This window comes from Elgaria multicarinata, chromosome 4 (genome assembly GCF_023053635.1).
Source record: "Elgaria multicarinata webbii isolate HBS135686 ecotype San Diego chromosome 4, rElgMul1.1.pri, whole genome shotgun sequence".
Taxonomy (NCBI): Eukaryota; Metazoa; Chordata; class Lepidosauria; order Squamata; family Anguidae; genus Elgaria; species Elgaria multicarinata.
Genome location: NC_086174.1, coordinates 28,444,557 through 28,469,456, shown reverse-complemented (window position 1 = coordinate 28,469,456; position 24,900 = coordinate 28,444,557). Strand labels below are relative to the sequence as shown.

The 24,900-nt window shown below is 43.4% G+C and overlaps 1 protein-coding gene across 2 annotated transcripts; it reads right to left on the bottom strand.

The window, feature by feature from the left end:
- Positions 1-3,280: 3,280 nt before the first annotated feature.
- KCNG3 (potassium voltage-gated channel modifier subfamily G member 3) lies at positions 3,281-23,422 on the bottom strand. Of its 2 annotated transcripts, none has more exons than XM_063125557.1 (2): positions 22,686-23,422; positions 3,281-4,188 (listed from the first exon to the last, which is right to left on the bottom strand). In XM_063125557.1, the coding sequence occupies exons 1-2, from the start codon at positions 23,420-23,422 to the stop codon at positions 3,543-3,545; spliced, it is 1,383 nt and encodes a 460-aa protein (XP_062981627.1). In that variant the 3' UTR covers positions 3,281-3,542. The 2 variants fall into 2 exon arrangements, with proteins under 2 accessions (XP_062981627.1, XP_062981628.1); XM_063125558.1 differs by having other exon boundaries at positions 22,719-23,422.
- Between the last annotated feature and the right edge of the window lie 1,478 nt (positions 23,423-24,900).

Sequence of the window (24,900 nt, the reverse complement as noted above, 5' to 3'; positions counted from 1 at the left end):
AACTAGAGAAGGTTTGGGCTGGTTTTTCCAGCCCAAAGATTTACTTTGCAATTCTACTTTCCCATTACCTTGTTCCCCTGTAACATTTCATTTGGAAAATTTTCCGTATCGCAAGTATGAAAGTTCTATGATTTCCCTAGGGAAATCTAATTATGTATGTATTGTCACATTTGTATCTTATCCATTCTCCACGGAGCTCACATCTATGGCATATGGCCAATTTATTCTCACAACAACTTATGAATGGCCCACCTTGTGCGATAGGTTAGGCTGGGAGACTGAAATACGCAAGGGCTACTTTCATGGCTAGGCAGGTATTTGAACTCAGTTCTTACTCTGTTATCATCCACTACACCACTCTATTGTACTGTGAATGTTGATAATTCGTAAAAAAAACAAAAAAACCCTCAAGGCTTTCAAATAAATGCCTTCATACTGATGGAACATAGTTGGCAGCATAAGTCATGCTCAGCTATAGCTCACACAGCGAGTCCCTCTAAAAAACATCTATCACATTGTCAACTGCTGCATTTTATAAAATTTAATAGCAGCTTTTTCCCATCATTCATCTTCCTGGCTGATCCTAAACACACTTATTTGGAATGAAGTTCCATCACATGAATGTGACTTATTTCCAAGTAGAATTATTTAGGATTGGAATGCCAGTCTAAGAAAAACAACAGATCTGGGCCCATAGAAAAACATGTGGCACAACAGAAATAAGGACAGATTTTCATTGCAGTTGTAAATCTGGAATCTGGTAACTCTACTGACCCCACTTTTGTTAATACAGATTTACTTGACTTTAACAGAGATCAGATTATTTCCTCAACTGTATGGGCATGGGGAAGGATCAGAATAGAATATAGCAATGTTCTACTGCAGTGCTCTTAAATCTTTCGGGAATAAAATGACTCAGAATGAGCTATCTACCAGTATTTTAGGTGATCATGGTTCCTTTAGCAAATGACCTGAGCATTTGTAGTGCAACCATTTCAAAACTTCTGGACATTAAGGAAACTCTTTCCTAAGGTGTCCATATGGAAAGGAGCACAGGACTCCTGTATCTTTAACAGTTGTATTGAAAAGGGAATTTCAGCAGGTGTCATTTGTATGAATGCAGCACCTGGGGAAATTCCCTCTTCATCTCAACAGTTAAAGCTGCAGGAGCTATACTACAGTGACCAGATACAAAAGAGGGCAGGGCTCCTGCAGCTTTAACTGTTTGAAGAGGGAATTTCACCAGGTGCTGCATGCATACAAATGACACCTGCTGAAATTCCCTTTTCTTAAACAACTGTTAAAAGATACAGGAGCCCTGTCCTCCTTTACATATGGTCACCCTATCTTTCCACACTTTTCAGAGGGGTAGCAGGGTTATTCAGTTACAGCAAAAACAACAAAGAGACTTGTGGCACCTTAAAGACTAACAAACGTATTATGGCACAAGCTTTTGTAGATTACAATTTCATCAGATGCACATAACTTTCCACACTGACTTGTCTGCACAAGAGCCTCTGAGCAGTATCCAAAGCTGGCAGTCAGCCAGTGCTCATTAGGTTGCACTAGTGGAAATGACCACTAGCAGAAGAGGAAGCTAGCACTTCCTAAAGCAATCCTGGAAACCAGACAAAACTAGCATTTCTGGAGCAGGACAGGTCAGTGAAGCTTTCTGCTGAAAGCTCCACTACTTCTTTCATTCCAGAAATGCTTGTTTTGGTTTCTTTCTGGTTGCTGTATGAAGGGGTGGGCAGAAGATAGATCTCCAATTGTTTTGGACTTCAACTCCCAGAAACCATTGCCAGCATGGCCAGTTCCCAGTCAGGAACGCTGGGAGTTAAAGTCCAAGACATCAGAAGATCTACTTACTGCCTATCCCTGCTCTAAGAAGTGTTACCTTCCCATTCCTACTAGCACAAGGACAGCTTCTGGATACTGCCCCCTGTGTGTGACAGAGGAACCTGGTAAGTATCTTAGGATGTATATTCACATAAAGAACTAGCTAGGCCTGTTGGGCTTGGCCATCACTCTGTACAAACTGAGAATGTACCTCAGAATACAACCAACGCTCCTCTATAACTGCACATTGCAGTGGGAGATTGTTGATCATGGCAGACAAATGTCTTTTCTTATCTGCTGTTACTGATAGGATTCTGAGGAACACCAGGTTTCTCTGTAATACTGTTTGAAAAACATGGTTGTAACTTGTCAGGGGATCTGATGTTAAGAGCAGGATGTCATTTAGTTTAACAAACAAAACCAACACCTTTCCCAGGGAGAGCTGGAAGTGTCAAAGGAGAAGAAGAATTGCTCATGGTTTACATATTTGTGTCTTTGTCCACTGGTGTCTGATCAAACAAGATTATTTTTTCTAGGTTGCTGAAGCACTACCTGCAAAACCTGTGAATAAAGATGATGGCACAATGAGCGTGCACACCCTAAGCAAAGACATCTTATATCATCTTTGGTTCTCTAACTCCATCTTATTGCCATAATAACACATCCTCTTTTGTTAAGCCTGATTCTAGCTCTGCTTTGAAAAAAGGGAGTTCCTCAACAATTGATCTGGGGGAGGAAAACAACTTCCCAGGGGACGTGGATGGCCTTACCTAACACATTTGCAAAGGTCCCATTAATCACAATTTACACATGAGGAATACAATTGCTTCACTGGGCATGTCCAATGGATTGTTCATAGCAAGCAGGACAATTGGCTTTCCCCTCCTGGAAGAGCATCCTTTCTTCCCCATACTGAATCACAGATAAAATTTGCAATTTCTCCCCAAATTTCAAGAGCAACCTGCTATAGGAAGCAAGTGGCTGCTGTTTAAAAATAGGTAAATCTACCCCCTCCAGATGCAAAAATCTATTCACTTGGATACCTGGATTGTGACCATAATACAAAGGGTTGGAGCCAGAAGTTCTCATGCTTAGAGTAGACCCACTGAAATCAATGGGACAAGTTAATAATGACTAAGTCCCAATGATTTGAATGGTTAGAATGTTTTTAGGATGTTTTAAGGAAGTTTTAATCATGTATACTATGTTTTTAATCAGTTTTTATGTTTTATATTCACTATTGTTCCCTGCCTCAATCCAAGTGGAGAGGCGGGTAAGAAATAAATTATTATTATTATTATTATTAATAATAATAATAATATTCTACTCTAAGTATGGCCAAGTCCAGATCCAACCCAGTCTGTTCCTAAAACCATAACTTAAAATGTATATATTAAAAAGTTTCAAAATATATGTGCTTCACTCTAAAAAGTGCATACCACCTGCAATGTCCAAAGAGTTGGAGACTGCCATGCTCAATGAGGCTAAGGAAATGAAGACTTTGTTTCCATCCTTGAGAATCTCTGCTACTATGGGGCAAAGAGCAAATGGCCATTCTTCAGGTGGAGGGAAAACGTCTTCCTCTGAAGGCATAGGGCATTCCCTCTCCACCCATCAATCAGCAAAAAAGGAAGGAACAAGGAGGATCCTGTTAATTACTACAGTATGTCAAGTGCTACTATGAAATGCCATTGTGCTATTCATTAATTTAAGAATTCAGCAGAGAGGCTCCTGCTATACCTAGCAGACCGAAACTTGAGCTCGTGGTAACATTGCACAAAGCTGTGATAGATGAAAGTAATCGGCAGGGCTAGCAAAACAATCCCGCTGACCACACAAATCCCTCCAAGAATCCTTCCGGGTATAGTGACAGGACAAACGTCGCCATAACCAACAGTGGTCATTGAGATGATAACCCACCAGCAAGCAGCTGGGATGCTGGCATAGCCTTCATTGGGTTTCCCTATTTTCAGCCCATGTTCAAGGAGCTGGGCGAGCGCACTGAAGATTGCCATGGCCACACAAACGAAGACAAGCAGCATCACCATCTCCCTATAGCATCGTTTCAAAGTCAGGCCAAGAGTCTGGAGGCCAATGAAGTGACGAGCAAGTTTAATCACCCAAAAAATCCTCATCATTCTCAGGACCCTCAAGGTGACTCCAGCCCTCTGGAGCTGTGAATTCTCCCCTGTAAAAACTGTCATCAGCACAGAGATGTAGTAAGGAGTTATTGCCAGCAAGTCAATGATGTTCAGGGGTCTCTTGACAAACTCACACTTGTTTTTGGAAACGATGAACCTCACAATGCACTCAGCAGTGAACCAGCCTATGCAGATCGCTTCAATTATCCTGTCGAAAGAAGCACAAGCAAAACAGTTCAATTCCTGTGGAAAACTTCATTTGGGGGTAATTTGTTTTTTTCATGTTAGGTGTTTGGACATTATTACATTGACACAGACGCAGACTTTTAGTTGACAAGTATGCCAGATACAGAATTTTCCTGGAGCACCTTTTATCACCTTATGCTGATATACCAACTATGCCCTTATCTAGACAGACTGATAGTCTAGCTACTGTTCTCCATGTGCTGATAACCTTTTGTCTGGATTACTGCAATGTGTTATATATGGGGCTGCCTTTGAAAACAGTCCGGAAACTTCAGCTAGTCCAAAACTGGGCCGCAAGATTGATAACGGGTACTGGTCAACAAGTTCACATTACGTCAGTACTTTTCAAGCTGCACTGGCTGCCAGTCCATGTCTGGGCCCGATTCAAGTGCTGGTATTAACATTCAAAGCCCTAAACAGCTTGGGGCCAGGTTATCTGAAGGACCGCCTCCCCCCATATTTATTTATTTATTTATTACATTTATATACTGCCCCACAGCCAAAGCTCTCTGGGCGGTTTACCTGCCCGCACCCTAAGGACATCTTCAGGGGTCCTTCTCTATGAGACCCTGCCAAAGAAAGTGAGGTGGGTGGCTACCAGGAAGAGGGCCTTTTCTGCAGTGGCACCCTGGCTGTGGAATGAGCTCCCTAAAGAGGTTCGCCTGGCACCGACATGGTACTCTTCCTGGCATCAGGTGAAAGCCTTCTTCTTTTCCCACTATATTAGCAATTTACTATCCTAGTCATTTAACTCAGCTGTTTTAAATCTGCATTTTAAATCTTCCTTTTTAATCTCTGCATTGTTGCTCTGTTTTATTCTGGCTGTACTTTTATACTGTGGTTTTATATTGTGGTTTTAAGCTTTTATATTGTATTTTATGCTTTACATAAGGTTTGAATTTCTGTAAACTGTTCAGAGCACTTTGGCTATTGGGCAATATAGAAATGAAATAAATAAATAAATTTGGATTTGGTTTATAGATACGGTTTTCTAGTGACCATTCAGAGAGTAGTAATGGATTGGAGCTGCTACATATGCTTCTTACCTGATTGTGTTTCATTAAAGACTTATATTGTCATTTGCGGGAGAGGAATAATTATTTTTTTCTTAGTAAATTCAGTGTGGATGAATTTATCATTTGTAGCTGGCTAGAACATGCTGGGAGTTGTAGGACTTTTTCTGTCAGAATATTTTATTTATTGCATTTATAACCTGCCTTTTTTCCTCCAAGGAACCCAAGGCGACATACATAATCGTCCTCCTCTCCATTTTTATCCTCACAACAACAACCCTGTGAGGTAGGTTGGGCTGAGAGTCTGTGACTGGCCCAAAGTCACCCAGTGGGTTTCCATGGCTGAGTGGGGACTAGAACCCAGATCGCCCGACTCCCAGTCCAACACTTTAGCCACTACACCACACGTGCTCTCCATAGAATTGCATCCTTCAACGTATTAGAAATGTGCCTCTAAAATCTGGGAAGATTCAGTCAGGTCAAGTTTCCTATTCCTTGCATAAAGAAAATGCCATCAAAAGTTAGTAAGCATTAGTAGGTCAAGTTGCAGAGTAACAAAGTAAAATTGTAAAGTAAAATGTGTTTGTGTGCGTATGCATGCAGAATTAGCTTTAGTACTCCTGCATTTGGATCGAATTTTACTGCAGTTTTATTCCCCCTTCAGGACTCTGTTCTGGTCCCTTTTCAAATTCTTTCCCAGATGAATAATTACCAGTCAGCTGTAAAACAGCCTAAGAATTCCTCCAAGGTGGTTGAAGCCAGTGAGCTGAACAGAACAGAACAGAACACTGTGTTACTACACCCTTAAATCAGAGCACCAGATAAAGTTATTATCAGGTGACAGAAAAGTTGTTCAAATATAGCCCTTCAAATAGCATTCATTGTTCTGATTTAAAGTGAATACCATGTTCAAACATGGCCAAAACTTTTCAATAGAACTATCATTAAATCAGAACAGGAAAGTCAATAATCAAAATAAAAGCCTTATTCAAAAGATGACCGCTTGCCCTAGAATTACTACTCTGTAACTCCTCCTGCATCCACGACCAAAATTACACTAATCTATATCCATGTGAAGTTCTCAAGGGAACAAATTTAAAATAAAGTGAAGGCCCAGTCTAGCAGCAGTGTTGGGCTAGCGGAGGCTGTAATGCAGAAAACAGAGATCTCTATTGCAATTTTGGGAAATGCTCATGGGGAGGACATGAATGCGAGTCCATTCTGACATTGAAGGGAGTGGCCTTGTTCAGACAACACACTAAACCATGATGGTTAAGCATTTTGAGCTAAACATTATGGCTTTGCATGTTGTGTGAACCAGGACTTAGTGGACTGTGTGAACCATTCCTAACCATGGTGGCTACATAACCATGGTTTAAACACACTTACTATTTGCTGCAAAAGTGTTAGTGGCCTAACCATGGCTTATCATGTTGCCTGGACAGGCCCAATGAGGACCATGTGCATACTGAAGTCCTAAGGTGCTCCAGTCTATAGCCAAGGAAGCTACCCCATTTTGAAGGGCTACAACCCTAAGCACACATACTTGGGAGTAAGCTCCATTGCAGCTTTTTTCCCCCTGGCTACATCCAGACTAGCAAAAGCAACTCACTATGCTCCCATTTCTGCATAATTGCAGGTAACAGTAGCTGTGTAGTTTTACTTGATTACAGCAATGGTTGGCAACTAGACAGGACAGCAAGCCATTCAAGACAGCAAGCCATTCAAGACTGCAAGCCGTTCAAGACATAGCACTAGTGTGAAGGGCCAAATCTCTTCCCACTGCCACATACTTTCTGCCACCCACGTGCTCCTAGCTGGAAGAAGGTGAAAGACCCAGATCAAAGCTACAGCAGCCACAATAATGTGCAGAAGTAACCCAAGTTCTATGCTAAGAGTAGTGGGATCTGCTGACTGCAGGAGTTATGCAACCTGAAAGTCCTTTCGAATGGCAGGATTGCATCTAGGCATATCTTAGTTTCATGACATGGAAGCATGCTGATAAGGATGACAAACCACAGAGGGCTTAAAGAAAACTGTCACTTCATGTTTACATTTCACTGCCAAAACTGCTCCTTTAAATTCACCCCAAGTGTTTTGTGCAACTCAAATGCTTGCATGTGGTTTTTGCCAACAAGGGTGATCCAATAAAAGTTGCCATCTATTTTGTATTAAAATCTGTTGTTTTGATTTGCAACACACAGAGTGCTGAAACCCAGCACCCAAATAGATGCAGCACTTTGGAGAGCTCTTTTAGAGTTCTGGCTGTTTCTGACTGAAACCCAGAATGAATTCACAGCCCCACTGACATTGGATCCACCGGCCTCAATTGGATTTAAGTGAGCTTAAAATGCAAAACTGCACAGAGCGTTTTTGTTTTAATCAGGTTTGGGAAATATTCTATCAGATAAGAAATCCAGAAGCAGCATGGAGTAGCAGGGAGAAGAGAAATGTTGTGTGCTTTAAAACTGAATTAATATCCAAGGCTGGCTAATACCCACCCACCCCTCCCAAGAACATTAAGTCCAAGATTTAAAAAGATCAACCTGTAGTACTGGGGCTCATAAATATATGCAGCACAGCATCCAAAACAAAAAAACAGGGGAGTGGTTGCCCTCTCTGGTTCCACTAGAATTCTCTGCAGAACTACAGACAGAGTCTATTGTTCCGAATCCATAGACAGAGAGAAGCCGCTGTCCTAAATAGTTGATTGATGTGGTTATGGTGGTATAAAAATAAATACCATCAGAGGGCAGCCTGATCATATATATTTATGGTAGCTGCAGCAAAGTTGGGGAACCTACCATCCAATTTGTTTCTCCTGTAGCCAATGACAGGCTGTGCTAATTTCCAACAGCCTTGCAAATCCCAAAATCGGTTTTATATTTTAAAAATAAGGGAATCTAAAATGATCAAGGGACTGGATGGAAGGGATTGTTCAGCTTGGAAAAAAGGAGGCTAAGGGGAGACATGATAGAGGTGTACAAAACTGTGCATTGTTTGGAGAATGTGGATAGGGAGACCTTTTTCTCCCTCTCCCATAATACTAGAACCCGGGGTCATCCCATGAAGCTGCTTGGTAGGAGATTCTTGACGGAAAAAAGGAAGTGCTCCTTCACACAGTGCATAGTTAAACTATGGAATTCACTACCACAAGATGTGTTGATGGCCACCAATTTGGATGGCTTTACAAGGTGGTTGGATAAATTCCTGGAGGAGAAAGCTATCAATGGCTATTAGTCCTAAGGCTAAGTGCAACCTCCAGTATCAGAGTCAGTAAGCGTATATTCACCAGTTGCTGGAAAACATGGGTGGGAGGGTGCTGTTGCACCAAGTCCTGCTTGTGGGTTACTGGTCAATAGCTGGTTGGCCACTGTGTGAACAGAGTGCTGGACTAGATGGACCCTCGGTCTGATCCAGCAGGGCTCTTCTTATGTTCTTATGAATCAGCCATTACATGTTTGTTTGTCCCAACAGTCCTAGGTGTAACATGAAGCCTACCTGGGACCTAGTCCCCCAATGCATGGAGCTCTGGAAACCTTTCCCACAATTTTGTGTACATTTGGGCTGGTCCTAATGAAAGTATTGACAGACTATGGATTTTGGATTTTTTTCTTATTGGCTAGCATGACCTACTTTGTTTTATTTATTTATTTATTTATTTATTTATTTATTTATTTAAAACTGAATTCTATAATCAACTTTTACAGTGGTTGTTCTATAGAGCTAAGTAAGGGGCAGGAAACTAATGAAATTTCAAAATGGAGCTAAATCATGAAATATATGAATTGCATCAGTGAGAACTAGATATTTTTAAAATGGCTTCCCTTTGTTTTGATGCAGGCTCTGCTATGTATAGCAATGAATAGAGGGGTGGGTTTTTTTTTCTATTTTAAGGCTGGTTATGCTCTCCAACAGCCATATCCACAACTCAGTTATGTGGAAGCAATCAGTATTGTGCAGTGCAATCTAATATGTCTACTCATTAGCACCGTACAGGATTGTGCTGTAAGTATCCTGAAATTCGGTGGAACTAAACTGACTTTTTTTTTTTTTTAAAAAAAAATGTCCTTCAGCATTGCTGGAGATAGAGGTCATGGTTAAATTAAGAAAATCTGAGAAATAGTTCAATTGCCAGGTTCTAATTAGCAAGTGGATATTCCAGCACATGAGACCATTCAATTTTCTCTTAAATGCAATGCACTTGAGTTGGATGTTGATTTATTTCTCCTCTAAAACTCTCTAATTTAGAGTATTTATCAGCCTTTTAATGATAGTTATTTTAATGCAATTCTTTGCGAGTTGATTCAAAGTTCCTTGTAGATTCCCCTTTCCCCGGCTCTTACTATAAACCAATCATTTTGTTTAAATTTTTGCTCTGACTGATAAGACTCAAACAGAATAGCCTATTTTACATATAGACTGGTTTACACTGCTTCAGAATTCTTTTAAAAAGCACTAATAAGGGTAGTTTGTTGTACTCAAAAGTAATTACATTCTGAGTTGTTAAAGCATCTTTCAGTTGCAAATTGCACATTTTCCCCTTCCAAAGTTGTCGAAAATTCTTCAACAAATTTGTGGAGCGCTAAAAATAGAAAAATCAAAGAATCAGCCTCATCATCCACTAAATGTCTGAATAAAACATAGTATACAAGACAAGAAACATGAAGGAAAAAAACGGAAGACAAGACAGCATGTGATTAAACTTGTCAACATCAGTTTGTGCAAGAAGATGCTTTTTATTCCTGCATCAAAGAAGCACTAGAAACCACCAGTACACTCACAGCAACACAGGAAGGTGTCTTATTTTGGGCAGGTTTACACCTTGACCAAGTCTGTTTCTACACCTGCCTTTTTTCCAGGGATCGTCCCGGGATCATCCCTGTGCATGCAAATGACACACAGGCAGGGACGATCCCTCCATTTTCCTGAGATAATCCTTAGGTGTAGAAAGGGCCCAAGCCATGGCTCTCAGGGTGGTTTGTAAAACACCCCAGCCAGTCAGCATCATCAGGTTCGGATGATGCCTGGTGAGAGGAGGATTATGCTAGTAAGGTGGCTCCTGATTGGCACGGGTGGGGAGGGAATCCAGTCACTGAGCCAGACCATTGGTCCATCTAGCCCAGTATTGTTGATACTAATTGGCAGCAGCTTTCTAGAATTTCAGGTAATTCCAGCCATATCTAGGACCTTCTAGCTGCAAAGCGTGTGGTCTACCACACAGGTGAGCCAAAGGGTGTGTGAGTGTTTATGTGTGGCAACAACAGAGCACCAGGACATGCTCCCAACTGGTGCCTCCCTTGGACCTGGGCCCTGTACAAGAGGCTTAATGCAGCTATGGTGGATGCATTGTGGCCCCTTGTGTGGAAGCGAACAAGCCTTTCCCACAAACATTATATGTAGGAATGGGATGTAAACCACTCAGAGATCTTATGATACAAGCAATATATAGGTAGTTTAAATAATAAAATAAAACAGAGGATCCCTGGCTAACAGGGCAGAAGAAGGTGGCCAATTGCCAAGAGAAGAAACCTGATGCAGGCCACAGCTAATAATACTTCTGTGTAAACTAATCCACAGGATAAAAGGCCCCAGTCAGCAACTAGAAGGACACTTTGAAAGGGTGTAGCACCTAGTAAGTCCCCAAGCCTTGCCTCATTTCCCCAAATCCTGCTGATACGTCCTAGTGCCTTCTCCTCACTAGGGTTGCCAATGTTTGAACTGACCCCTAGTATTGTTCCTTCAGTAGCACCGTGACTGGCTGCAATTAGCAAGCGATGATGTTTAGCTCTTTGGCATTAAAAGCTCAGAGAGTGATTTCTGCTTATCAGAGTTTCGTTAAAGGGACTGGAGTGAAACAGACTGATCTTTTTTTTTCTTCGTTCTGTCCAGTTTAAATCCCCGCTCTTCATCAGCCTCTATGTTTGTTTGGTAATAGGGCCAGACAATATCCCTTAGAGATGGGCAATCCTTAGCTCCTGGAGCACCAAGCTGCCAATTCTGAGTGCAAAGCCATGATATTGGGCACAATAGAATAAGGACATTCCCTTGAAAGAAGATGAAACAATTAGCACATTTCAATGAACATATATAATCAATTCTTCCAAAACTGAAGTCCAAACCTATGTATGCCTACTTGGAAGTGAGGTACACTGAGTTCAACAGATGTTTCTCCAGCTTCATTCAGTCCCAGTGGTATCAACGAGTTAAATTTCAGCATGTGCTTGGCTCTTTCACTCAAAATAATAGGATAGTTTTGGCCAATCTGGTGCTCTCCAGATACACTGGACTACTACCTCCATCATCCCCAGTCAGCACACCATTGGTAAAGGCTGCAACAAGAACTGAAAGTGCTTCACTTTACCTGGGTTCTCTGGGACCTAATCACATAGATGAACGCTTACAATGCATTAATTTGGATGCAGCATAAGCGTGGCCTAACTTTCTATGTATTTTATGCAGTGGGGGAAAAGGGGTACATTTTTCACATCTCAAATTTGTATGTATGAAGAATGTCTTGTGAAATATGAAGAGCATTGCAGAAGACTAGTCATATCCATATGTTTAAAGTTAGGCCTATAGTTTTCAATAAACACCCACAGATCTCTATTTAAAGAAGTTTAGAATGTAATCCCCCCTTCCACCCAAAAATAAAAAGATGCTATAGGCTATGACTTGCCAAACTGGCGGATAGCCTAGAACCATAAAAAAGATGGGGGGGGGGAATCACTTATTACTGTTCTGAACTTCTACCACTTCCTGACATTTTTACTGGTGCTTTAAGACTACTAAATTTTTACAGAGATCATTTTTGTAACAGGGAATAAATGTTCTCCATAAATGATAATAGGTAATATTTGCAGAGGCAGCTGTTTGGGCTGTGATTCAACTTAGGAACCCAGTGACTCTGTGCTAAAGCAATTGTGATTTTGCTGCACAGAAACTTAAAAATCACAGTTCCAGCATATGGGAGTTAAGAGTTCAGTGGGACAGTCTGTTCTTGATATTAATTAGTTTCTAATGTACATCCCTTGGGAAAGTCTCCAGAAGCATATAATCATAGAATAGTAGAGTTGGAAGATGCCTACAAGGCCATTGAGTCCAACCCCCTGCTCAATGCAGGAATCCACCCTAAAGCATCCCTGACAGATGGCTGTCCAGCTTCCTCTTGAATGCCTCTAGTGTGGCGCAACACAGTTCTATTGGCTTTACACGTGTGTGTAAGATGGCCGTATAGTGTCAAATGTCTTCAAATGACCTGTTATGGTGAAACACTGAAAAAACTATCTCAAGATAAATTTTCCATAGCGTGCGTTTTAGCAAGTAATGTCCAGGATTAATTTATAGTGGAGTGCATGGGACAGAGATGCTAAAGAGCCTTATCAGCCATCTGCTATGTGGGAGCAAGAGGAAAATGAACAGTGGAGTTTACATTTTCAAAAGCTAGAAAAGGAGAGGTTCAACCTAAACCTTATTATTTTTTTCCTTTTTAAATCTAATAAGCTGTTTTATTCCTTTTTATCTTGAACTGTTCTCTGCTCCGGAATCTGTTTAGATGTGGAATGGCATATAAACATTGTAAATAAATATATATACAGGGGCAGGAAGGTAAAAGTGGAGACCTTGTATGCTTTGTTTTTCCACGTCATTATCTTCAGAGTAACAACCATCCTGTTCTCCCCACCCCCAAAGGGCATTCAACTATGCTATTAATGTGTAGCGGTTCTTTGCTGGGTGAATTGCTCTGGCTAGGCTTGCCAGTGTGCCTTTAACAGTAGCTGAATCTGCAGCTTTTAGCAGGGGGTAATGTTTGTCTCCATCCTTTGAAAAACTTCCATCGCTATTTCATTACTATCAAGATTCTGTTAAAGGCAGACCTGCAGATGCAATTTAGAAATTAGGCAATCCTACTCTAGCTTCTTCAAAGTAATCCTGACAAAACAGGGATTACTATTCAACCAATTCTAAATCTGTAGTGCAGGTATGACCTAAAATGATAGGACTCAGTCTTTTTATAAACTCTGCTTGCCCTTTTTGCAAAATCACTATGATGTGGTAGATTTGGAAGTTTTAAATCACACACCAATGGGGTGGCTACCTTTTCACTGGCCCTGTTCCTTTGCATTTTTTTTTAACCTGCAGCTTGGCAAACAGATATTTAGTTGGTGAGGCTTTGCCTGGCATGGAGAGAACTGAGGGGAAAGCCTTTGCAGGCTCTCAAGTTCTGCATGTCAAGAAGACTCCCCCTAAAGGCACAGCAGGCAGTAGGAAAAGTGTAAACGCTGCACATCAGCAGTCAGCACAATATTATGAGTATTCATACTCCTTTGCAAGAGGTTTGACGCTTAATTGCCCTTTACAGAGGACTGTTTCCCTAGTTACGTTATGTCACAGGAGTACTCCAGCAAATCACACAGAAAAAACCACGAAGTACTGAAGAAGTTATGTCTCATGCTGTGGATTGTGTGAACAAAATATCAGGGCGTGATTCTCTAGTCCCTGCTTGTTTATCCTAAGCCCTTTTCCTTTCATACCTCCCCCTACCCGCTTTTTTATCCCTGTTCACCCTCTGATCCACCTCATCTTTGCACTTATCCTTTCATTCAGCTAGGGTGACCAACTGTCAGGATTTCCCCGGATTTGTCCTGGTTTTTGTTCTTTCCATAGTGTCAGGGGGGGATTTTCTATAATTTTCAATAATGTCCTGGAATGACACACCTTCCCCTTTAAGGCTGCCATTAGCATGGCAGGAGGGAATGACATGCTTTCTTGAGGCACATCATTCTCCCACCCCGAGCTCCAATTGAGGTCTTAAAGGGGAAAGTGGGTCATTCGTGGACATTATAGAAAAGGCCCCCATTGGAGTGGATGGTGGTGGTGCAGAACGAAATCCTTTCCCCTCCTCCACTCCAATCGGGTTCTTTAAGGTGGCGGGGGAATAACATACTTTCTGCAGGACTCAGAAAGCTGCTTCCCCACACACACACTAGGTGTCCTCTTTTTTGGTTTCCCAAATATGGTCACCCTAATTCAGCTCCCAAGAGCACAGACAGCCAAGTGTGTATGATGGATGCCTTAAAGGCTGCACGGGGTTTCCAGCAGAGAGTTCAGGTGGCTGCCCTGCCCAGCACTTTTAAGGCTCACTGTGTATGTGTGCCACAGGGATGAATGAAGGGCAACCACCTGTCTGAGAAGTTTCCAGCAAGGTATTGCCAGGTCTGGCTCCGCACCTGCCTCAGAAAGGTCCAGTGGCCCTTAAAGCAGAATAAAGTCAGAGCTATTCACTCACCCTCACAGAGGGCTCATCTGCACCAAGCAGGATATTGCACCATGAAAGCAGTATATAAAAGGCAGGAGCCACACTACTGCTTTATAGTGGTATTGAAGTGCACTGACAACTGTTGAGGCCCATTGAAACATATCCTGCTTTCATAGTGCCATATCCTGCTTGGTGTGGCTCCTGCCTTTTATATACCACTTTCATCGTGGAATATCCTGCTTGGTGTAGACTAGGACAGAGATGTAGCCCTTCCCACTTATAATTCTGTGGGTACATCTACACCAAGCAGGATATTCCACCATGAAAGCAGTATATAAAAGGCAGGAGCCACACTACTGCTTTATAGTGGTATTGAAGTGCACTGACAACTGTTGGGGCCCATTGACACATACCATCTACCGCTTTCAAACCGCTATATCCTGCTTGGTGTGGCTCCACTTTTATAGTGCAATATCCTGCTTGGTGTAGATGAGCCCTCTGTCTCTCTTTGGAGATGTATGTGTGCACACCAAGCAGCAATGTTTGGTGGCTATTTACATGGCTTACGTAATCAGGTTCCTGTCTGGAGCTTACTGCTATTCATTCAAGCAAATAAAGGAGTAACAAAACTGGAAGCATGAACTATTTTAAAGATTTGAATTCCAAAAATGGGAAGGTTTTTGATTTTACAAAAAAAAGGGGGGGAAGGTAACAACAGCATTGACTAATTCTGCAACTAATGATGCATTTTTACCTAGGATAACTTAATTACGTAGGATAACTTAATTTTTACCTAGGATAACTGAGCAGGGGGTTGGACTCGATGGCCTTGTAGGCCCCTTCCAACTCTGCTATTCTATGATTCTATGAAATTATTTCCAGTAAGCGATACCAGCAAACATGTTATTATATTATCCCCCACTGAAATATAGGCACACATATGTTGTGTGCACTTCCTTAATTGCAGTATTTTGTTTATAGATGTATGATTTGAAGAGAAAGAAACAACCACTAATGAAAGCTTACCTTATATTTTTAGAAACTATACAGTAATCTCACATACTAATCCTCAGTTAAGGATTTGGAAATGTCCACTGCACTTAATGGCACTTTCTTCTAATCAATATGTTTACAATCGTGATAAAAGACTACACATCTAAAGACAATCAATCTGTGCTCTTTAATCTCTTCTGGAGCATAACTCCATAAATAAATATACTGATTTTATTTATTAGTTTATGTTTATTTATTTATTACATTTCTAATCCTCCCAATAACTAATGTTCTCTAATCTGACCAATTACTAATTAATACATAGATTAATTGAATTAAATATATTAATAAATATGATCTTGTAAACTCTCAAAAGTTGGTTTCCTTTCACTTGTCGCCATGGTAATTTGTTTTACTTAAAGACCTGCATATTAGAGAAACAATTTGGATTAGCCTGGAGTAGTCCTATTTAATGTTAATGTACTGCACCAATATAAACAGTAATATAGGCAGTATCTGAATCACAGCATTCAAATTTCTAAAGAAGCTTATGCCATCCTTTGAAAGCAACTATTTACATATTAAAATCACCAGTATTAACACAACTGAACCATCATGAGCTATTTCTGTACTCTGTTCAGTTTGTTTGTGATTTTAATTTCCATTCCATGTCTTTCCAAAGATACAATTTTATTATTTTATGAAGCTTCCTGCTCTGTGAATTATAAGCAAAAGAAAAATTTGGAATCTCTGCTTTTAGAAACATAATACAAATAAAATTATGTGGGAAGAATCCAGTGGATTCCAACTAGTAGCATTATCTGTGTTGTGCTAGCAGAAACACTTGTGCAATGTCAACAGCACTTGCTAGTGTGACAGGTTTCCTGAGAAACGCCTTAACAGATGTCCCCCATGATCAGTGATGATGTTGTGCAATGTCACTAACTGGGCTTGCTTATATCTTACCCTCCATGCACCCACACTTTAGCTTGGCCTTTCAGGCCCAAATTCACATGGGGATGATGGAATGCATGGAACCAGCAAAGATGCCCCCATTGTCCTGGTCCTGCATTGCCTTATGAAGCATCTGAGCCTTACTGTTTTGATAGAGTGTTGACCCATGCCAGTTCGTTGTTCACAACAGTAGCTGGTCAGATGGGTTAAACAGTGAGAGGGAGCAGTAAGTCCAGATACTTCATAAGGCAATACAGGACCAGGAAAATTGGGGGCAGGACCACCTTTTTGTAAAGGCTTGGACGAATGGTAAGATGGAAGAGCACTCACCCTCTCAAGCAGAAAACAGTTATAATAAATAACAACTTTTTAGAGGCCAGAAAATGGTTGAAGGATTCAGCACATTAGTAGTAATGACACAGGGACTAGCCAAGATGGGCCCTGTGACACTTGCAGAAGACTCTACCAGTGATAATAACAAAAGATGAAACAGCTGGGGTAGAGGATTGTATTTTGCCAGCAACAAGTCATGGCAATTTCGGAATGCCCACAATAGTAATGCTATTGTGAATACAATATTGTACAACAGCTAACAACTGTGCATTTATCTCCTAATTCATTAAGGGAGATCTGAGCAGCCAGTAGAATCAGAAGCTCCCCGTGATGCTCATCACCCCCCTTTGTGGAAGTGTCGGATCCGGATGGGGATGCACTTCCCCATCTGGAGTCGGTACTTTTGTGTGCATCTACACGCACACAAAAACACCACATGCAGCTAAAGCTGAATCAGCAGCATGTTGCATGGGGAGATTTTAATTTTAAAATGCCCTCATGTTAATTATCTTTCTGCATGGATACGCCTGTTAGAAATTGGTTGAAGTCAACTCATAATACAAGAATGTTCTTTGTTAGAACAGAGTCACATTAGCAATCTGCTCAACTGAGTTGTGGATATATTCTATAAGCCACATCCGTATGTCTCTTTTCACTGAGTGTATACAGTGGATACATGTATCAGTTAGTTCCCCATATTACACTTATATACCGCCCCCATAGCCAGAGCTCTCTGGGCGGTTTACAGATCTTATGTTAGCAGAAGTGACTATACCCTGCATTTTAATATGCATGCATTCTATGGAACATATGGATTGACCCTAAGCTTTGAGTTTACCAGTAAAATCCAAAGATTCCAATGGCTGCGTTTTAAGGCTAAGGACTGCTTTTATGAAACCACTAAGGAGGCTAAGGTGAGACATGATGGAGTTGTACACAATTATGCATGGTGTGGAGAATGTGGATAGGGAGATATTTTTCTCCCTCTCCCAAAATACTAGAACTCGGGTTCATCCCATGAAGCTGACTGATGGCAGATTCAGGATAGATAAAAGGAAGAACTTCTTCACACAGCGTATAGTTAAACTACAGAATCCACACCAGGATAAATTCCTGGAGGCGAGGCCTACCAATGGCTACTAGTCCTGATGGCTTAGTGCTACCTCCAGTATCAGACACAATAGTCCTGTATACACCAGTTGCTGGGGAACATGGGTGGGAGGGTGCTGTTGTACCATGTCCTGCTTGCGGGTCCTTGGTCAACAGCTGGTTGGCCACAGTGTGAACACAGTGCTGGACTAGATGGACCCTTGGTCTGATCCAGCAGGGCACTTCTTCTGTTCTTCTGTTCACTAAAGTTGTGCTCTCCCATGGGCTCCAATATGCCAACAGACACCTGTTCTCTTGGCACACGCCAGGTTCCCTGCTCCTCATGATACTTAATTATAGTTTTAAATATGTTTTTAGATTAAAACCTAAACTGGGAGGCTGGCATGCTGCAAAGCAAAGTGAGACCTTTATTTCAAAAACAATTCTGGGCTCCCCAGAGGCATTCTTAGAAAATAAAAATGGTGGGTAGCTGCAGCCCAGTGCTTCATTTTGAAGCATGCCCAGTCATCCAGAAAAAGAAAAAAAAGGTAAACTGGGCTGTTGGGAAGTGTCCTGGGTGGTGTTTTGCCTGTGCTGTGTGTGTGCCTTCTGTGAAATTGATATTTTGTGGTACTTTGCGGGGGGAAATATTTGATTTGTCATTTGGGGATCAGGTCCCATTTATTTCTTGTACTTAGGTTCTTGGGCAAGTTCCTTTTCTTATTGCCCTACCAGTTTGCCTTCTGGGAAATGAGTGCTTTATGAGCAGCCATGCCACGATGGTAGTCATTTTGTGAGAGTGCCCACAAACTTACTTAAAATGTGCCACTGGCCCAAAAAGGTTGGGGACTCCTACACCAGATTAACCCCACAGGATCATTAAGGTAGAGCAAAAAAAAAATTAGTTTTTTTTATCACATGCAACTAAAATTAGAAATGTAATTAAGGTTATCAGGGTCAATAATAAAAAATAAAATTAATAAAATACCAGCTCAGGATCTCATATAAAAGAGATCCACTGGACAAAGCTCCAGGCTAAAGGATTATTTGACCTCTCCCAGATTTTTTGATCAATTTATCTTACTGTTTTATATTAAAATCATAGTTCATTATGATACTTTGCTTGTATTTTTAAGTCATTTGGAAGTGTTTTAAGTGACGTTATCTCACTTGTGTTATTTAAATATCTATTTCATTTACTCTTGGATTTTTTAAAAAAAGTTCATCCCTTTTTCATACTATTTTTTTTAACGTCTATGGTGTAGCATGTGTAGCGGTATAACTAGAATATGACTGATATATTAGATACTAATGAGACTAACACAATATCATGTGTTGCTTAATCTGAACCGTAGCTTGTTTTGTAGCGATTTTATTTCATTGCAGGATCGTTCCACTAATCTTATGGCTTTAAAGAGGATTACTCATTCAACTAGGTCTATTTCTAGGCATAAAAACTACAGGTTCCAAAGAAAAAGTCATATGCATGTGGAGGACTTGAGCAAAGTCAGATCATAGCAATTCTCTTAGAAATATGACTTCATACACAGTTTTCCCGAGCCCAAGTCAAAAACAAGTGTCCTTTTTTTAAGCAGGTGAAACTTTCTTATTAGAGTACATCAGTAGACGTGGGAGAACTATTTAAATGAAAGACAGTTCTTTTATAAAGGTGCTTACACTGTACTGTGTGTGGTTGGGGGAACGGAGGTGGGGGTGGGGGAGAGAAAAGGAATAAGCAATAGAGTCCCTTCTACTTCATAGGGAGCAGGGGCTGTCTGTTTGGTAATTGAATCAAAGCCATGCCTTTTCTTGCTCGTACAAAGCTTTGAAAGCAAGATCTGAATGATGACCGCAAGATTGAAATTTCAAGAGAGATGCTTTAGAGCTGTGGTTTCTCACAGGCTGTAGATATTTTCTACATCACAGCAATTTCCGGAATGATAAACAAGAAAAAACTGGCATCCTTTCCCTTCTCATTTGGGGCGCAAAAATAATTAAGAGAATACCTTTATTGGCCCAACTTCTGCTGGTAGGAGCAATCAAACTTTCAAGGTTTCATACAATGAAGACAAAATGAAGAATTCTGCGTCACTCCAAATACTGCATATCTTACACCAACAGAAGTGGGCCCAATTTTTGTAAACCGCCCAGGGAGCTTCGGCTATTGGGCGGTATAAAAATGCAATAAATAAATGAATAAATAAATAATATGTCCATTTAGTTAGTACTTCTTATTCCATAGAAGAATAAGAAATACTAAAGCTGCCGATACTGTAAATGAGGAGACGTTGTCTGCTCTAAGGCATTATATGGATCAGGGGCCTTATAAAATCAATCCTCTTCCTTGCAGCTTTTTATAAAACAAAACAAAACACTGAGCAGTTAGAGGTCTGTTAGCTTTATGCATAGGGCATGTTATTCCAAGACCAACAGGTTTGCCTAGGAAGGTAGCTTGGTACAGGACTATCTCAGAACCACAGGGCTTAAAGGGAAGTTGTCAGGTTGCAACCTAGAAAATTGCACGGTGCCTTTAAGTGCAGTGTGAAATGCATAGCTTCATGTCTTCCCCACTCTTCTTGTCTGCCCATGTCTTCCCCTGACTCATGTCACAAGCAGGACTCCAGGTGAAGGAGAGAGGATTGGCATAAAGACAGGCAGAAGAAAGGACGGGAAAATCTGTGGCTGCATCTAGTAATTGGAAAGCACAGGACAGATTTCTGCATCGCAACAGGATCAACCTAGTTTAAAAAGTCTTGATGAATCATCCTATTCTAGAGACATACCATGAGGGAAACAAGATTTGAGGGCGTCCTGGGCTAGCAGCAACCTGGTGGGTCCCCTTCTACTCTGAGGGGAGCTAGGAGCTGCCACTGAAATTTCCCACAATACCCTAGAGTGCCTGGCATAGCATCACTCTATAAAACTGGGGAACATTAAAATGGTGGATGGACTCAGTTACCTGGCTGGTGGAGGAGGGAAATGGGAGAGCGGATTTCAGCACCAGTGGACCTGCCAGGCACAGGTGCCTCGGCAGCTGCTTTAGGATGCCAGGTGCTGACACCAGGCCTGAAGAGAAAACTTCTTATGTCTCAAGTACACTTTTTCAAACTTTTTACCTTCATAAATTTAGCAACTTCCTCCACCTCCACTCCCACCATATATATATCCAACTGCCACAGATCCCCAAAGGCATCTGCAGAGCATTCTGGGGGTATTTCAAGGCTAGGGCACACATTCAGTTCATGCAGGGTACCAGCTGGGTATTGGGTCTTCACTACTGCCTCATATGAACTGAACATGCAGCCTAGAACCCTAAGGTCACCCTCAGGGGCCCTTCTCCATGCGCCCCTGCCAAAGGAAGTGAGGCAGGTGGCTACCAGGAGGAGGGCCTTCTCTGCGGTGGCACCCCAGGTGTGGAATGAGCTCCCTAAGGAGGTTTGCCTGGCACCTACACTATATTCTTTTAGACGCCAGGTGAAGACCTTTTTATTTTCTCAGCGTGTTAACAGTCTATTAACTTAATTTTAACTTTGCTGTTTTAACTTTGTATTTTAAATTTGTATTTCTGCACTGCTGCTGATTTTATCCTGGTTGTGCTTTTATATTGTATTTTATATCATGTTTTTATACTGTTGTTTTATACTTTGAATGGTTTTAATTTTTGTGAACTGCCCAGAGAGCTTTGGCTATTGAGCAGTATAGAAATGCAATAAATAAAGAAATAAATACTACCGACCAAGCTAAACATGGCAGAAAGGTTGGAAACCTTGTCTGCCATTCCTGATTTCCTCATTGAATAATCCGTGATAAGCACTGAAGGAACCACAGGCTGCTTGGGACACAGTTTGAAAGCAACTCAAGCATCCCAATAGATGCTTACCAATCTTTTCTGAGGAGTGGGGGGGGGAGGGGGGAGGGAAGAGGGAATCCCAGCAAGGATACCAAAGGGCTGCTTCTTAGATGAGAAGCAGCCTTTCAGGTCCATAACATTTGGTTTATTTATTTAAACTAGTTATCTATCATATTCTCTACAGTGCAAGGAGGCTTTACATAAAACCTCACAGTTCCTGCATCTTTGGAAAGTTTCGATCTGGCAAAGTGAAAATGGTGCAAGATGCAATCCTATGCATGTCTGCTCAGAAATATGCCCCACTGATTACTATGAGGCTTTTGAGATATGAAGGCTTGGGGGAGGGGACCAGAAAAGAGGGAAACTTTTTTCCCCCAAGGGCTTTTTAGGGGGATAAATGGGTGAGGAAAATGGTTTTCCCACTGATTTTTTTCTATCCCCCCCACCCAAGCCTTCATAACTCTATGCTTGCTGCCAGAAAAGTGTGCATAGGAGTACAGCTGTAGTCAGGGCTTGTGGAGCGAAGGGGAATCCCAAGCTTCTGGGTGCTCTGGCACCACCTATAAAGTATGACACTAGTAATCTGGCACCTTGTAGTGTTGACTCCCCCTCACCAAGCATAATCTCTGCCTGAGGCTGATATCTAAAATATTGATGCAAGCTCCCAATTAATAAATAAACCCATTATCTAGGAACCAGAGAAACTTTTGGCCTCGGTTTAAATGAGACACCCACTTTCCTGACCAAGCACTGCTGTATCAGCCTGTCCACCCACCACCACCTTTGCCAAGTGGGCTGGTGCCTCACGGGTGGCATAATCACAAGGACACTGGCGCAAGAAGGCAACCAAGGTGGTGACGATGACGGAGAAGGGAGCAGTAGAGGAGGAGATGACAGACTGAGACTGGACTGGACACACTTGGACGTGACACCGTCGAGAGGGGAAAATATTAATGGCTTCCTCCTACCCTGAAGGCTCCCTGATTGAGTCTGCTGTGTACCTGCTCTGCTCCTCCATGCTTCGGTTCTCCGCGGCCCGCCACTCAGGCATGGTGCTGGCGCAGAGCACCACCATGGAGACAATGACAAAGAGGATGGAGATGGTGGCCAAGATCTGGGCGGCTAAGGAGGAGGTGGGCTCCTCGAAAGTCATCCTCATCCTCTCCAGCCATTTCTTCTCGCCAGTGCCAGGCGGGGGCGCTTCGGCACCGGTGCCCTTGTCGGCGTCTCCTCGGCTCTGGGGTTGGGGCTGGGGCTGGCCGCTGCTGGCGCTGCTGGTGCTACTGGTCCAGCCTTCGGCGGGATCCGCCTGGAGGTCTTCGGCCGAGTAGTAAGTGTAGGTGTCGGACATGCGGTCGTCCAGGCGGCGCTGGCAGCAGTAGTCGAGGTGGGAGCACTCCAGGCCCCAATAGATCATCTCGTTGTAGAAGGAGAGTTCGCACATGTGGGGCACGAAGCGCAAGTGGCCGTAGCGCACGTAGAGCATGATGAAGCCGAAGGCTTCCGAGTGCCGGTCGAAGAAGTACTCGTTGCGCTCGCGGTCGTAGTCGTCGCACACCTCCAACACGTCCTGCTCCGACAGGCAGCCGTGCAAGCGGCTCACCCGGCGCAGGGGGAAGTCCTTCAGCACCTCCCGCGAGAAGGAGTAGCGGGTGCCCCCCACGTTCAACACCACCACAGGCGGGCCCCCCCGGGCAAAGTTCATGGCTTGGGGGGGAAGGCGCGGGAGAGACGCGGCAGAAGCGAGCGAGCGCGCCGGGAGAGGCGGCTCCGGCTGGCCCCGATACCCCTCCCCAGGGCGTGGGGTCAGGAAGTGCGGGCGGGCGGCGGCAGCGGCCCACCCCAAGCCCCTCCTCAGGCAGGCGCGAAGCGGCGCCTTCGGGGGTTCCCTTTTATTTGGTTCCCTCCCGTCCTTTTGGCCCCTCCTTGCTTCGCGAGGCAATGACGGCGGCTCCCTTCGGCGAGGAGGAGGAGGAGGGCGGCGGCTGCGGCGGCTTCGCTGTCCCGCTTGACAACGGAGCGCGCGGCGTGCGCCCCACGGAAAAACAAACAAACCCGAGTCCCGGCGTCCCGGAGAGGCGCGCGGCAGCGGCAGCTGATTCAGCGAGGGGCTGCAGCCGGCGAGTCCAAGCGCCCGACGCGCGCAGCGCCCGGGGCTGGCTGTGGAGAAGCGCTCCTGCCGCCGCCGCCGCCGCCGCCACGGCTGTTGCTGCCAGCGCCGAGCAGAAGAACCGGAGCGGGCGCGGAGGGCATGGTGCAGGCAGGCGACGGGAAAGTGCCGTCAAGTTTGCCCGGTTCCGGACTCGTCCGCTTCTGCACAGCCTTCGAGGCGCCGCTCGCTCGCTGTGCCGTGCGCCTCTGGGCTCTGGCACCGAGAGCGGCTGAGAGACCCGGCGGCTCCGAGGAGTGAGGGCAGAGGCGGCGGGGAAGGGACACGCCTCCTCCTTCCCTTTCCCTCCCCTCCCGAGCACAGCGCGAGCCGAGCTGCCTCGCTTTCCCTCCAGGCTGCGCTGGGAGGCAGATAGGAGCACCTGAGAGGATTCCTCCGTGCTTTCCAACCTGTAATGAACCCAGTGCCTGGCTGAGGGGCAGGTCTCCCCCCACCCAGCCACCCCGCCTTTTTTAACTGTGTCCCAGAGATTTCATTCTTTGTTCCATACAATATTTACTCTCCCTCCCCGTCCCCCGCCGTCTCTCTTTCATTCTCATTATTTCTTCTCCAACATTCTGTTCGCTCCATTTATCTACTGCTTTATCAGTGGAGGCTGGTGGCTTCTATGTCAGTGGGGCGATGAATCCACTCTGGGTCTTGGTCAGACGTGGTCAGTACTCGAGAGAAGCCATCCAAAGTGCTGAACCCTAACCCCAAAATGGGTTCAGCACTTTGGATAGCTCCTTTAGAGTTCGGACTGAAACCCAGGGCGGGTTCACTGCCCCACTGACAGAGGAGCTACCAGCCTCCACTGTGTTTCATTCTAATCCCACTAAAAAGTTTCCAACTCCCGTCACCCCGGGTGGGGTGAGACGTTATGAAAGACAAAAGCCTGAAAGATCGAGAAAACGCTTATGCTGGCACGCCTAGGGTGTTTGTTAGTGGAGGTAAGCCACCACCTTCAGCGGCTTTGTGATTACAGCTTTAATGCCATTTCCTCCTTTTCCTGTCCATGATCCGCGCAACTAGAA